This window comes from Argiope bruennichi, chromosome 10 (genome assembly GCF_947563725.1).
Source record: "Argiope bruennichi chromosome 10, qqArgBrue1.1, whole genome shotgun sequence".
NCBI classification, from domain to species: Eukaryota; Metazoa; Arthropoda; class Arachnida; order Araneae; family Araneidae; genus Argiope; species Argiope bruennichi.
The window spans coordinates 72,601,450-72,617,012 of record NC_079160.1 but is presented as its reverse complement, the minus strand read 5'-3'; the positions used below and the strand labels follow the sequence as shown (position 1 = coordinate 72,617,012).

At 30.3% G+C, this 15,563-nt stretch overlaps 1 protein-coding gene across 9 annotated transcripts in view; it reads left to right on the top strand.

Annotated features, from left to right (window-relative positions):
* The window catches only part of LOC129988041 (spondin-1-like), a 265,373-nt gene extending 257,829 nt beyond the window's left edge, over positions 1-7,544 (top strand). For 6 of the 9 annotated variants that reach the window (XM_056096127.1, XM_056096132.1, XM_056096130.1 and 3 more), the window contains 4 exons: positions 373-615; positions 1,547-1,570; positions 2,931-3,119; positions 5,410-7,544. In XM_056096127.1, the coding sequence (XP_055952102.1) occupies positions 373-615; positions 1,547-1,570; positions 2,931-3,109 (446 nt within the window). In that variant the 3' untranslated portion in view covers positions 3,110-3,119; positions 5,410-7,544. The remainder of the gene's footprint in view (positions 1-372; positions 616-1,546; positions 1,571-2,930; positions 3,120-5,409) is intronic. The other 3 variants (XM_056096128.1, XM_056096134.1, XM_056096133.1) reach the window with 3 other exon arrangements.
* The last annotated feature ends 8,019 nt before the right edge of the window (positions 7,545-15,563 follow it).

Sequence of the window (15,563 nt, the reverse complement as noted above, 5' to 3'; positions counted from 1 at the left end):
ATATGATATTGATGAATTTAATATAATTTTTTCATCACTTCTGTATGTAAATTCTAGAACTTTACTTCTTTAGGGGTTTTTTCATCAGTTATTCATCCGTGAATGTAACTGATCAGTGATTCTTCAATTCAAAATTTATAAAAATAACTGAATCATTCCTATTAAATCTACAACCTGAAATATTTCTTATTGAAATCAATATCTCCATGTTAACTTTGCTCAACTTGATGGAGTAATATAATTTTATTTGAAAGTTGCAAAAAAAATTAAATCATCAAATTTCCTATTTTTAAAATCTTTGATATATATTTGTCTGCTACTAAATGTCTTTTCTTAAAAGAAGTTTTTCCACTGTTCTTTTTTCACTTTCAGCTCCCTTAAGTGCTCTCACACCTCTGTCGACCTCCCCCGCCATGCCTCTGGACAACAAGGATCAACCCCCAGTCATCGACTGTGTGGTTACTCCCTGGTCAGAGTGGTCCTCCTGTTCGCTGACGTGTGGAAACGGGCGCAAGGAACGCAGACGTATGATCAAGTTGAATCCTGAGAACGGTGGAAAAGCTTGTCCTGCCAAACTGGTGCAGAGGAGGAAATGCAAGGATAATCCACCATGCCGTAAGTGATATCGAATAGGTTTTTTTTTTTTTTTTTTTTTTTGTAAATCCTTATATGTGAGGCTTTTTAAATAGTATTCGTTTTATATAAGATGGATGAAAAATTCTTAAGCAAGCTTTTAAAAAGAAGAATGGGCATAAATAATTTTTGCATAGGATAATGTAATCGCTTTTGTAAGTTACAACTGCTGGGGTACAGAGCAGCAACAGAAAGAGCAAAGGACGAGATAATTTACGGAACAATTGGAATGCAATACAGGTTTCATAATATGTATGCCTAGAACATTTTTCATCCTCAAAGATGCTATGCCTCTACTTATCCATGCAGTTAAAGCAGTGTCCCTAGAAACAAAATATTGGTCTGTCGTCTTAGAAACGCTGTAAACCACGTTCATTCATCCTCACATATATATTGGGATAGATTCGGTGATCTTGAAAGTCATATGATAGAAGCATGTCAACCGATCCACTATTGGCGTCCTGGCCTAGGGTAATCCGTCTTCCTCGTGATCTGGGCGTCAAGAGTTTGAATCCTAGTTCGGGCATGGTTGTTCTTCTCCCTGGGTTTTATCTGTGAGGTGTGTGAAAGAGTCGCCCTGTAAAAACGGATTATGAAAGCGAATATTTGCGTGTCATCTTCATATGAGCTAAAAGCCAGACTTTTGCCCACGAGTGCTCAGGGGTCTTTATCCTCAGAAGCTACTTCACCCACTTTCCGTTGTAAAGCGGACACTACATTATCATCAACCAATCCACATCGTTGCTTATGTTGCGTGGAGACATAAAAAATCAATATTCATTTGGAGTGCAAAAAAGTTAAATTTCCCAATATATGCTATTTAAACTCTTAATCATCATAAAATTATTGCATATTGAATTATTTAAATATTAGTTTAATATAATTTTAACTGTTTCTTTTTTTTTCATTGCAGCCGATAGAATGAGGGATAAAGAAGGTAAGTTTTTATTGTTCAGCATGACACTTCAGGACTTTAACTTCATTTAATCATAACATCATTTTATAATATCGAAAATTCATCAGGGTTATCAACATCGAAATTAAAGTTATTATAATTCTTTCAATGTTGTTGGGAACAAAAGCATCATATTATAGAATAACTGCAATACTTGTGAAAAAATCCTTCGCTGAATTGAGAATGGTTCTCGAAGATAATTCTTTAAAGAGTTTCTTCTCTTGGTCTCATTTAGGGTGCAAAATTGATTTCGAACTCATAAGTCGATTAAAATTTTTCTCCTGTCTCAAGTGCTTATAAAAATAAGGAAACTAAACATTAATTAATGATTTCACAAAGGTTTATTTGCATGTGATTTCTAAAATATTAGTGGAACTTTTTATTCATGTGAATTTTTTAATCTAATTAACTTTGTAACATAAATAGATGAATTAGACATGACGATTCAAAGTTAAATTTTTGGAAATCCAAAACCCATATATACTATGCCATTTGGAAAGGGGGGGGGAGGTTCGCACCATAGTTTGAAAGGTTAAAATATTTCTTTCTGAAAAGTATCTAAAGGCAATTTAATATTTTTTCTATTGCTTCTAACATAACTAACACTGCACTGCAGTTCTAAAATATTTTTTGTGCTTATTATTTTTTTTTATTATCTTATGAACATATAACAAACATATTATATTAACATAACTATAAATTTCTGTTAATATAGCATATTTATATTAACAGAAATTTTTAATTGTTTTTCTGTGTGTTCTTTTCTGTCATTTCATTTCTGCTGGATGCCAAGTATTCTCATTCGACTGAAAATCAATTAACTCAAATATCTCTATCTTTGTTCTTATTCCAAAATTGTGTAGCTTAAAATATTGCTTATAAAATCAGCCATATATATATATATATATATATATATATATATATATATATATATATATATATATATATATATATATATATATATATATATATATATATATATATATATATATATATATATATATATATATATATATATTTGGTTGAAATATCTCATGCAGTAAGAAGAAATTTTTTTAACTTGTTTATTAATTCATTTTGAAATTGTTCGTTGCTCATAAAAATTGAGCAAATGAGTATTCAAATCATTTCATTCGTATTATTCCAGTTATTGTAGGAAAAAAACGAAGAGATGGATTTTTTTTAAATTCCTCATCACAAACTTATTTTAATTCACCAGTTGAATATTATCGCATACCAATTTAGTTTACCAGTTGTAAACTAAGCTAGCATTTTTGAAACATACTTGGCATCCAAATTTTTAACGCTACAACTGCTCTAAATGTTGTCCCTGCGTCTATAGCCGTTGACTGCCAATTGAATCCGTGGTCCGATTGGACACCTTGCTCCAAAACTTGTGGCCAAGGAGTTGTACAGCAACGAACAAAGACTGTCAAGGTGCCACCCAAGAATAACGGTGCAGCCTGTGGACCCAAAATAGAGAGGAAGTACTGCACTCTGCCACCTTGCCCACTGTACTAAATTTATTTGGGTAGGTGCTCGAAACTTCATTGAGGAGGAAGAATATATTTGATTCTTGTTCGATCTGACAAATAGATGGCGCCCGCAGAATATTTAGAAATAATCTGTTGGAATATTGTAATTTCTTTCGATAGATGGCGCCAGGATACTCAACAATTTAAGTTGCTGTGGAAACCGATATGCAGCGTCAAGTCGTGAGAAAAATTAAATTCAAAAATCTCTGAAATTCTTAAATTAATTTCTTAAAAATTCTTTTGATAACTATTTGAAAACTCTTGAATTAATTTTCTGCAAACTTCTAATTTTTCAAATTAAAACTCTTTAAGATGCATACAAAGATAGAAGCGTCGACTTTTGTTATACGTCCTGACGCATATTTTAATAGTAACAGAATTAATACTTTTATGCTTAGTTTATCATATAATATTAACAAAAATTTAGAAATCATCTTTTTACTTGCAAGAACTTGAAATTTTTAAATAAACATTGCTTGTTTCGTTAGATTTTTTTTCAATGAGTAATTTTTCAATCAGTGATTTAACACGATTTTATATCTTTAAAAAAACTTTCAAATAATTTATGATTAAAACTGATATTAAAAGTATTATCTGTAAACTACTCTATTGAGAAAACAAACTTAATTTAGAGCAAATAGAGCAGTTTATAAAATAACATTTTTCTGCTTCTTTAATCAATTTATTGCAGAATTCTGAACGATGATTTGAAAGTGAATACTTCAGCCATTAAGAAATGCTCAGTGGCAGTACAGAAGATGAAACAAATGTTTGATGCTTTTGCTTAAGAATTCTTTGCTATTTGTGCTATTAAAATATAACTTTCTTCATAATATTGTCTGATATTAGTCTTATGATGTATCATTGGTTATAAAAAACAGCAAAATATATCAAATAATAATTTAAAGTTATGAAAAATATAAATTGATGAAATGACTTCCTAATGTGAAATGCCACATAGAAGCTAAGTATCATGGTTTGTATCCGATAATAACTTCATTAGATAAATACAATTTAACTAAAACCTATTCCGAATATTTGAATAATTCACAAATCTAGGAAATGCCTTTACAATTTCCTAAGAAGCAATTGTTTTAGCCTTATTTTTCAGTTTATAGCTTAAAATTTAAGTATCTTCATTCTAAATGATAATTTTTCAATTACATTTTGCATTTAATGTCACTAACTTCTAATTTGAATGAATAATAGTTTATATATATATATAATATTAAATTATTCGTACTAAGATCTCTAGTAATTATCACTATAATTAATTCAAACCCTCAATCTATGTATGTTTTTCAAACCGATGAATATTATGGAATGTTATAGAGATTTGTATATTGCCATTTATTTCGTTCTTAGTGCTTTTAATTCACACAAATTATATTACATTTTGCACGTAATAATTATTTTGGTTCTTTGTTATTTTAGTTTAAAACGATTTTATTAATTTCCATATATAGCTGTGGTTTTTAATCTGCACAAAATCCAAAATAATTAGTGATTTGAATTTTAGATCTTCTAGTACACGCAAATATAGGATAGTTATATTTAAAGTTCCATTTTGAAATGGACATAAAAGGAAAACTACTGGACCAAATATTCTGAAACTTGCTAATAACTTAAAGGACGTCCTGGAAATTTCTTTTCTGCCCAAAAAAAGTTCAAAAACTCACCACAGGTGTAAATTGGCGCTGTATGCAATATTGTTAAGCAAAATAGGGCATGAAAACATCGGTTTAAAATGTGTCTAATAGTTTCTGAAACGTTTTACAAAGCATGTCCAGTGTATGTTATCTCAAAAGCACTGTTTATGGCGATAATCTAAACAATTTGGAGGAACTGAAAGAAGTGATACACCGACATGTGCGTAACTTTCCTCCTGATATGCTAAGAGCTACTGTTGAGAATGCAGTAATGCGATTTAATTTGCTTTCATAAAATGGTAGACGCCACATTGAACATGCTTTGTAACACTTTCAAAAACGATTAAATACATTTTAAACCAATGTCTTCATGTTCTTTTTGCTTAACAGTATTGTATACAACTCTCCCCTGGTGTTGAGTTTTTGAACTTTTTTTTGGCGGAAAAGTAATTTCCATGACGTTCTTTAAACTATTGCCAAGTTGGATAACATTTGGTCCAGTAGTTTTTCTTTTATGACCATTTCAAAGCGGATCTTTGATTATAACCACCCTGTATGTATTTTACAGGGTTTTATGTATGTAGATTTATAGATAATTGTATAGATTTTAATACATAGCCAATGTTTTGATTCTTAGCTTTTCTAGTTCGTGGAAACTAGAAAAGAAGGCTGGTGTATTGGAGCGGAAGCAGAGGCATCTACATATCACTGAATTGTCAACATCATCATGGATAAGACTCCTGTACATAAAAGTCTCATGTAACTGTGTGCGTAGATTTGTCTGAGAAAAACAAGAATTGGTCTTTCAGCTACTTACAAACCAAGAACTAAAATAAATCTTTACAAAGTGAGCAGGAGAAATGGCGAACTTACTTTTTTCAATTCATCGCTTGAAAATATTTTGGAGCAACCAAAGCTGCTTATTATGTCCTAGATATATTGTGTCGCTCTAGAGCTCCATTCAAATATTGTGTAAAATTAAATAGCTATTTGTCATTATTTCTGCATTTGTGACTCAATAGAGATATTTGTAAAATTCGCATTTTGATAATTGGTGCATGTTTCTTTTGATGAAACAAACTGAATTAATCAGTTTACTGACGGAACTGTCTCAGACATAAAAGAATTACTTTCTAATCTGTTGCCATGGGAACTGGGTTTTCATCCATTTTCAGTAGGTAATGGTAGGAATCTGGCACTACATAAAAACGTTGACATCAAATTAATACTTTTAACATTGCTTCTCCTACGTGAAATGAAACGATTCTGTTTCTATGACAACTGCCAGAACAGGAGAGTTTATGTCTGGGAAAGTTCCCACGACAAACGATCTGTGTTGATTCGTAGTTCCATACGATAATAGAAAGATTTAAAAAAAGGGAACTTTTGAAATTTCTTATTGTAGATATTTTAGCATTGCAGAAGTTGCTAAAACCACTTCTACGACATGTCTTCCTTGTAAATTTTAAAGATTGATCTTTAATTATTTTTTGAATATATATGGCGTTTGAATCTGGTAATATCATTTTAAATATCACGCGTTTTTTACTGTTTTTCTTGAACATTGCGTCAAGATGAAAGAATCATGGATACAATTTCGTACTTTAGATAGGAATGAAATTAATATAGTAAATACGGAGTTGTATATCCTTTTTTTTTTTTTCATTCGCGATTGATTTATTGTAAAAAAGAATCAGATCAGTTAGATATGAATTAATAAAAAGTAAATGCATTTAGCCTTTATAAAAAAAATACAAATACGCTATATTCATAAGGGAAAAAATATTCAAAAGTAATTTATTTGTTTCTATAATAATAGAAATACTTATAACAGCGTTTTCGATTTATATTGGTTTATTTCATTGAATAAATTAATAATCAAAATATTCTATTATGATTACTTTTGATATTGTTTTACATTTTAAATAACAATAATAAGAGTATTTATAATCTTTACAACTCTTTTGAAATTTGAAACTAATTAGCCGATTTTCTTTTTTTTTTTTTTTTTGAAAATATTTTTATGTGTTAAATTTTAAATCCTTGTGCAGGAAGTTAAAGCGTGAAATAAATCTTCATATGATCTCTTTAGTTTTATCGAAGCGTTTCTTTATGGAATTCTAACGTCATTTTGCATTGAAGAACTGTGCATACGTATTTAATCAGTTTTGTTATAGCTATAGGGCTGAAAGAATGTGTAACATTGATGTTGTTGCTGTTTTCCAGTTAAAGCTCGTTCATATATATATTACAAATTTTAGAGTCTAGTTAAATATATAATGATTTTATAAGAGAAATTTAAAATTCAGTGGCTTCTTGTAAGATGTTTTTTTACCCGCAACATCTTTGGTGTATTCTACATTTTTAATCCAGATTGCTTTTATATAACTGTACTATTCATTTGCTTTCTTGAAGTAAGATGATTTTGTTTTCTTCTGAACTTTTATGACTTTTCAGTGTTTTATTCTTTCTCTCATGGTTGCATTTTATTGAATTCTACTGTATATGTATTTTGTAAGAGATGTGAGATTTAGTTTCTATTTCTGTGTAATTATGTTGCATATCGCTGAGTAACTGCAACCTGGCCACCACTGAAGATCATCTACGAAGTAAAATGGCGGATGACTGGCGATAAGAATGATGACGATGCATCTTATTGGTCACCGTCTTCGCTCGTAGATGTTTTCTGACATGTCTTCCTTAGTTACTGTCATCAAAAATATTTATCATTTGTATTGTAGCTAAATAAAGTTTGATCTTAGATTTTTCAAAGGACTTCCTTTCTTTGTGTCTGTACATATATCTACAATTACATACTCATAATTCATCAATTAATTATACTCCTATATACTGGAGTCTATTCTAATCAAGGGTGAATAATTTTTTGTATGCCTTTAACAACAGCATACATATTCAGTAAGAAAACTACTTTCAATAGAGTGGAGATTTATTTCTTACTAGCCGCCTTTGGCGACCAGCCGGTTCGCCAATCTTAATGTTCGTTTAAATTTTAATAATTAAATAGGTTGAATTGGAGTGTAACCCCCTTCTTCGCCAAGTTGCGATAACGCGCCAAAGCTGGCAATCTTTATTATGCACTATAATTGAACATTTGTTCCTTTGCTTTTGAACATTTCGCAAGACCGTTGTTGGCTATTTTTAAAAATTGCACCAAGCAGGGGGTTAAACTCCGGTCGTACCATTAAATATTTTACGCAATTCCAACTTTAATAGATTTTTCATAAAAATATTTTAAAACTTCAAATTTTGAGAGTCATATAATTCACTCATAATATTATAAAGGCCTTCAGTCATAACGTAGTATGCATCTCTCTAATTTTATGTTACCTCTCGTAGAATTTATGCTTTAAATTAAAGTGTAAATGATTAATATGCAATTAATATAATCATATTTTTTACTGAAACAAAGCATTTTTTTAATAATATGATTACTGATAACAGAGTCACTGAGCGTTTAAACTTTATGGGCACTAAAGGATATCTTTCTTAATTTATGTAATATCTCAAGAATTTGTCAACAAAATTTTCTCAGATTCATCATGAACAGATCCATTCATTAACAATGTTTAATTTTAAATGCATGAAACACTAAGAAAATAAAATGAATCGTTTAAAATAATCGGTCGAAAACAGGTTTAAAAAACTACTTAAAAAACGATGTACTTAAAACTATAAGCATATACAAAAAAATATATAACTAACATAAATACAATTTAATTACAAAAGCATGCAACTAACCTAAAAATAATTTAAATCATTGAAAACAGGTTTAAAAAACTATTTAAAAACGATGTACAGGGTGGTCAAAAAAAAACTTCCCCTATATATGAAACCCCAGCGGCCTATCCACTCAACCAATCGAACCAAAATTTCAGACATGGTTGTTTGAAGGTATGCGCTGGAGATTGTGATGATTCTAAACAATGCAGGGTTAACGGTTACGGTTACAGTGAGAGAATTTTGAAATTTTCAAATGGCAACACCCACGTTTTCCTTGCGCAAATTGATAAGCGAATTGAAAAACCACAAATGGCGTTGGAACGATTAGCGTGTGACAAAAATTGCCGCCGTAAAGCATTTGCAAAGAAAAGCATTATAAAGGACTAATGACAACACAGAGAGGAAAGAGAAAAAAAGTTTTTATTGGAATTGAAAGTTATATTCGAGAGATTGTGGACAACAATGCCGAACGTAACAAGAAAGGAGGAATCTGCATAACTTCACGTGTTATCGCATCTTGCAATTCTGACACATCTCGTGGATAACTCATAAACGAAATAAACTCACTAGACTACTGGCTCATTAAAAAAAAATTTTTTTTAAATACATCCTTTGCTAATGCTGATTGAGAAAACTGCTCACTGTACATGAGCGGATTTTGCCTTAAATATTCATTTAAAACGCAAGGAATTTTATCTAATTTCTACAAAAATGGACAATTTTTAAAGCAATTTGAAAAGAAATCTTTTCGCTAACATGGAGTTTTCTTTAATCTAGACATACTAAAATATAATAAGATTAATTTTCTATTAGATAAAAATTAACAGCAGAGAAAGAAGTTGTTAACGAAAATCCAAATTAAATAAATTAATTAAAATTTCAGAAGCAACAAAGTAATTATTTGATGAGCGATCTTTTAATTTATAAATAAGAAGTAATTTATAAATAAAAGTTGATGCGGATCAATTTTTTGCAAAAAAATAATACCAACTCTTTGTAATGGATGTATTTTGAAGCTAGATTCAAATTATTTCACGTTTCTCCCATATGATCACAACAGTAACACTTCCATTCTAAGAGAAAATTTATTATTATAATAAATTATATTATTCTTGAATTATATCCACAAGAATACAGGACCAATTTTTGATGCGATAAAAAAAAATTTTAAGCTAAAATTCCTGTTTTTGCAGAGGCGGCGATAGCAGGGGGGCAATTGCCCCCCGTCGGCAGTCTCTTGCCCCCCCCCCGTCGGCGAGAAATTCAGAGTTCGTCGGCAAAAGTGTTCACCATTTCATAATGGTTGTAGAGAGTTGAGCACTATCGAATATGATTATTTAAAATCCATCTTAAAATTAATATATTGTAAACAATCGAAACATCCAAGTAATGGTTTAAGTGTTTTGACTATATTTGGCAAAATTACTTGGACGGTTGGTCAATTATTGTTAGGGCGGTAGGTCAATAATATGCCGTATTTTGTGGACAATTTTTGATAGACTGAATAAAGAATTGAATGCAATGGATGTCGAAAACGTTAAGTTCGCAGATTTTCAGACACCGGATTCAAATGTCTTTCATTAAGCTTATAATTTGTACTACTTTTTTCAATTTAGCTGACAAGGGAACAAGTGAATAAGATATCGACAAGGTGGTATTTTCATTGTCCTAGCAATTTTTGGTCTGTCGACTAAATTCAATGCGGTGAGTGCCGAAGATGTTAAATCTGCATATTTTCAGATATTTGATTTAAATGTCATTCACTTAGCTTATAATATGCACTAGATTTGGCAATATATCCGACAACGGAATAAGATACCGCATTCTGTCGACAACTTTTGGGCGGCCGACTATGAACTAAATATAATGAATGTCGAAGAATATATTCACAGATTTTCAGACATTTGATTCAAATGTCGTTCATCAAGTTTTTAATTTGATGATGATTTTTGGTAATATAACCGACAAGACGACATGTGTATAAAACATAAGACATGTCGCATTTTGATCGGTTGACTAAGAATTCAGTGCGAATAGATGCCGACGAGTCCAAATTCTCAATCATTATATTTAAATGTCCTAATGTTCATTCAGCATATAATTGATACTATGTTCAGCAGAATTATCGACAATTTGGCAAATGAATACGACGTCACATTTTTTCCGACTAATCTTTTATCCTTCGGCTAAGATTTTATCATAGCATATCATTTTATAGATTATGGAAAAAAATTACTTTCATCGGGCACTTCGATTACCTAAGTGGACTTCATAGAGAAGTTGGTGTTTTTATATTATTCATGAGTAGGACGATAGAGTTGTTTTCCATAATTCGTAATTCAAATCCAAGTTCTAAAATTAATCGTCATCTTATTCATATAATTGTTACTACCTCAGTAACGAATTGATAAATTTATTCTATTCATTTCGCTATGAGAATTGCCTGACTAAAATCTAGTTAATGCTCAAACTAAATTTTTTAAAAAAACTGTTTTCTTTTGACACTCTAGTGAATATGCATGCTATGAAGAGTTATTTTGCTGTAGCCACATTATGTGAATTCATCATAAATCACTGGAGTGAGCAAGTTGTATAATTGTAAATTAAATTCATTTAACAGTAAAATATCTGTTTTCTTTTGAAATCTAATTTATCAGGCTACAATTATTACACTAAAAAAATATTACTGACTGCAGTTGACAACAAAAAAAAATTTTTGTATGGTAACTTTTTAGCTACACTAAAAGAGTTTATCCAAGTATGCACTAATTTTTTTAAAAATAAATTACTACCTAAATGCTACAAACTCTGCATTCAATATTATGACTATGTAATCGGAGAACATATCATTTACATATACTTTTCTTTCAATTACTATTCTCTGCTAAAAGTATGCAACTTCAGATGCTTATAAATTTTTAATAGACTTTGAATAAAGATGTCTTGATAAAAAGAATTATTCTTGGAATAAAAAAAGTTATTCTTAGAATATTCATAAATAACACACTAACCCCTTAACATACGAATTTACTTAATTTCCTAATTAGATAGCAGATCTTATTTGGGACAATTATCGTTATCTTAATTCCCGGGAAAATATAAGGGCATTTGAGGTAATGATGCGTTTTCAAGTGATTTTTGCGTTTTAAATTACTTAATACTTTCACTTAATTGCAGATTTAAAATTAAAAATTAAATAATTCCATACTCGAGTTAGACTCGTTTTTTGGTGAAAACATCGAATATTTTTTATTTTATGTATTTCTAAAAAGTTTCTTTTATGAAAACTTTTTGTTTCAACATTCATTTTATATAGCTTCTGATATAAAATAGTAAGAGTATGCATTTGTTCATTTAGAATTACACGTTATTCTGGTGCAATCTGTGTTTCTATTTATATACTACAATCTAGAATGGAATATGACAATATTTTTTCTAAAATTAGATCACATATAAATTAAATCTCAAGAGTCTCATAAAAAAAATACTCAAATATAGACAATTTTTTTATGGTTAGTAAACTAAACTGAGAACCTTTTTTTACAAATACCTTTATAAAGTTTTAACAATGGAAAAAAAAAGATCAGCATCAATAAAAAAGAAATTAAATAATAAATTTCTTTAATTAAATGTAAGATTAATTATTATGAGTTATTTTGAAGCCAAATTAGAGATATTGTGCTTGCCCCCCTGTCGGATTTGCCTTGCGCCCCCGTCGGCAAATCTCTGCCGCCACCTCTGTGTTTTTGGCGCCCGAAATGTTCTCGTTCAATTTAAAAAAAGAAAGAAGCATGCATGTTAAACTTTAAAATACGAAATTAAAACAAATACATAATATATGAAACATTAAGAAGCAATGCATGCATTATTAATTCTATTATAAGCTGAGAACCGAAGTTCTCGCTAAAAATGATAGATGGCGCTAGATGGATGCAGCAGTCATGTTTACAGACATGCATCGTGATTGTTTCAAAAACATTAAAATATGTTGCTCTTTGTATCTGATTTTTTTTTTTTTTTTTTTTTTCGTATTTTGAAATGTTTAAGAGTAAAGCGAGACCAGTAACATTTATATCGAAAAAATACGTCATTTTATTTGAGTAGACAAAAAAAATCAATTTTAGTTGTTTAAGTGCAGCAACCGCAATAAATTTTTTCTTAGATGGATTTACTATGATAGAATGTTCAGGTACTGCTTCAAAAATATCAAGGAAGTAAAAGATTGCGAAATGTTTTAATTAGTCAAGAATCAGTCATCGATTTTGACTCTGGCATTGCTGATTATTTCAAAAAATTTACAAAATAAATATTTGTAAAAATTTAAAAATTTACAAATCCTCTAGAATATAAAAAAAAATCGTGAAAAAATCGTTTTATATTAAATGACTGGCTAAGTGATGAACAAGAATGTTCACCTTTTCAACACTTGATGAAAAGAGAGAAAAGGAGTTCATTTCGAATCAACTGGATTGAGAATAAGGTCAATCCAGCAACTACGGTTATCATCCTCGAAATTTCAGCTGTCGTTTGCCTAGTGGCAAGTTTCAAAAGGCCCCCAAACGCAAAATGACTAACAAGACTGACTAATGACTAATGACCAATGACTAATTCCTTTCACCATTCTGATGGGATCATTGTGGAATAATCTTCTATGATCTTCCTTCCAGAGGATGGGTGATTACTGTAAGTGCATAGTGGCTATATAAACTATACTCATAAGATTTTGAAAAGTTAAATGACATCACTCGTAACCGGAAGACAGCGTGAACAGTAATCAAGATAAAGATAGATCATACACCACGAAAGACTTTAAGACGGAGATTAGACTGGTAACATTTGGACTCCCGTCCATACTCTCCTTACTTTACTGTCCTGATATTCACTTGATTCTGTCTTTATAGAACTAAGTCAATAGGAATTGACATTTTCCCAATGAAAAGGCCAAAAAAGCTGCCATGATGACTAACAAGAAAGTCTGGTTTTCATTTTAGCGGGATTACTGTGGAACAATTATTTATGGCTTTCTTCCCAGAATAAATTAATGCCGAAGTGTATAGCTCATACTGATAAGACTTTGAAGGGGAAAAAAGTAAGGTCGCTCGTCACCGTCAGGACTCGTGAACCGCAGCCAAGATAAAACTAAAGGTGGGTTCACACGAAGCCAACTATTGCGCGCAATAGAAGATCACACCTACTTCAGGAAAATCACGTGACTGCAACAGGACAATGGCAAATGGTTGTCCCTTCGGAACAACTATTAGCCATTGTCCCATCTACGTTGTCTGAACTGTTCACACGGGGACAATACAGGGACAATAGCAGAGAGACAACAATTGCGCGCAACTGTTAGCCTCGTGTGAACCCACCTTAAGTCATACAGCACGAAAATCAACAAGGCAAAAATTCGGAGATTGGATTGGCAACATTTGGACCACCATTCAAACTGGACTTACTTTACTGTCCTTACTTTCACCATACAGAAGATATGTTATGGGGACTGTCTCTACAGAATTACTTTAATAAGTGTGAATTGACCCTTTTAGAATAGGCCAAGAATGATACTGTCATTTTTGCATGAGTTTTCAAAAGACAGACAAGTTAGAATGTTATAGATGACGATAGGAATTATTTTTGAGAAAATATATCTAACTATTTTCGGCATAACAGATTTCTGGTAAGAACATTTTAAAGTCAGTCTAATACATCCTTATTTGTCATGTTAGGGTAAGTATATTTCATAGATACTAAAAGTATCCCAGAGTTTCCCATTGTTTACAGTTTTCTATATAAAAATAATAAAAAAAATATAGAAAGATTTTATCAGCTGTATTTAATTTTTGTTTTCCTTGAACTCTTTTAACAAAGTTATAATTAACCGAAGAAATATTAGAAATATTAAACAGTTTTAAGTAACGTAAAATCAACATTGTGATTTCACAAAAAAATTATGCTTCTGAAAAAAGAGCAAAGATTTGTTTTTCTTTCTAAAGGAATAGCATAAATATAAAAATATTACATTTCGCTGATCCAATTCAACTTAATATTGACTATAAAAATAAAGTGTTTAATAATGCTTTGAATTTTTACTAAAAATGTTTAACAAAATCTTCATCATAAGCAGAATGAATTTTAATATAATGTGTTAACGTGAAACGCAAATTCGTATAACACGGTGAAAAATTTTACTACAGAACGGCTATAAAATATTGTTTAAAAAAATTGAATTATTTTATTTTACAGATATAAAACATGAAAAGTTGAATCCTAGTTTAGTGTGTCCCCAAATTTGTCGCCTATATGGTAACCCTAAAAAGCAAGCTGAATAATTTTCCTAATAACCCTAATACTGATTATTTACAATTGTTTCGCTTGTTGAGTTGTATATTTACTATAGCAGTTTTGTAAGAAATGAAAATTAAAAAATAATCGAAAAATAAACATCGATTGAAGAATTTAATTAAATTACATTTTATAATATTATCACTTCTAATAAAACATTCAATGTTATTTTTTAAATAAACCATGAACAGATTATATTTATCATTCTGCAATTCTTATTGAATTGTGTTATTCTAATTAAAATCGTTTGTCTGCGAATTTTGACAGGAGAGAAAATAAACTAAAAACATCTGCTCGAGCTTTTTGAATCGTTTGTCTTTATTTCTTGTATCTTTGCATTGTGTTGTTCTTTTCATGGATTTCCCGTGATTAATTGATAAGTCTGAGTGTTCAATAATTCGATATCTGACAATTGGGATAATCGGAAATATTATGATCATAAATATTATGAAGGATATTGTATTTGTAAATTCAATGACTACATTTCGAAATACCTATTGTAAAATATCTTCAATAATTACTATGGATGTGATATGAGAGAACACTTTATTTGCGATTATTTACATAGCAAAGTTTCGAAAGCATATTTACATCGAGAAAGCGAAATCTGAATTAATTACACTTTGGAGCGGAGTTGAGTTGCAACTGGTATGACGCTTACATAATCTCCCACCTTGCAATTTTATGGAGTACCTGAAATTGCAACAAAAG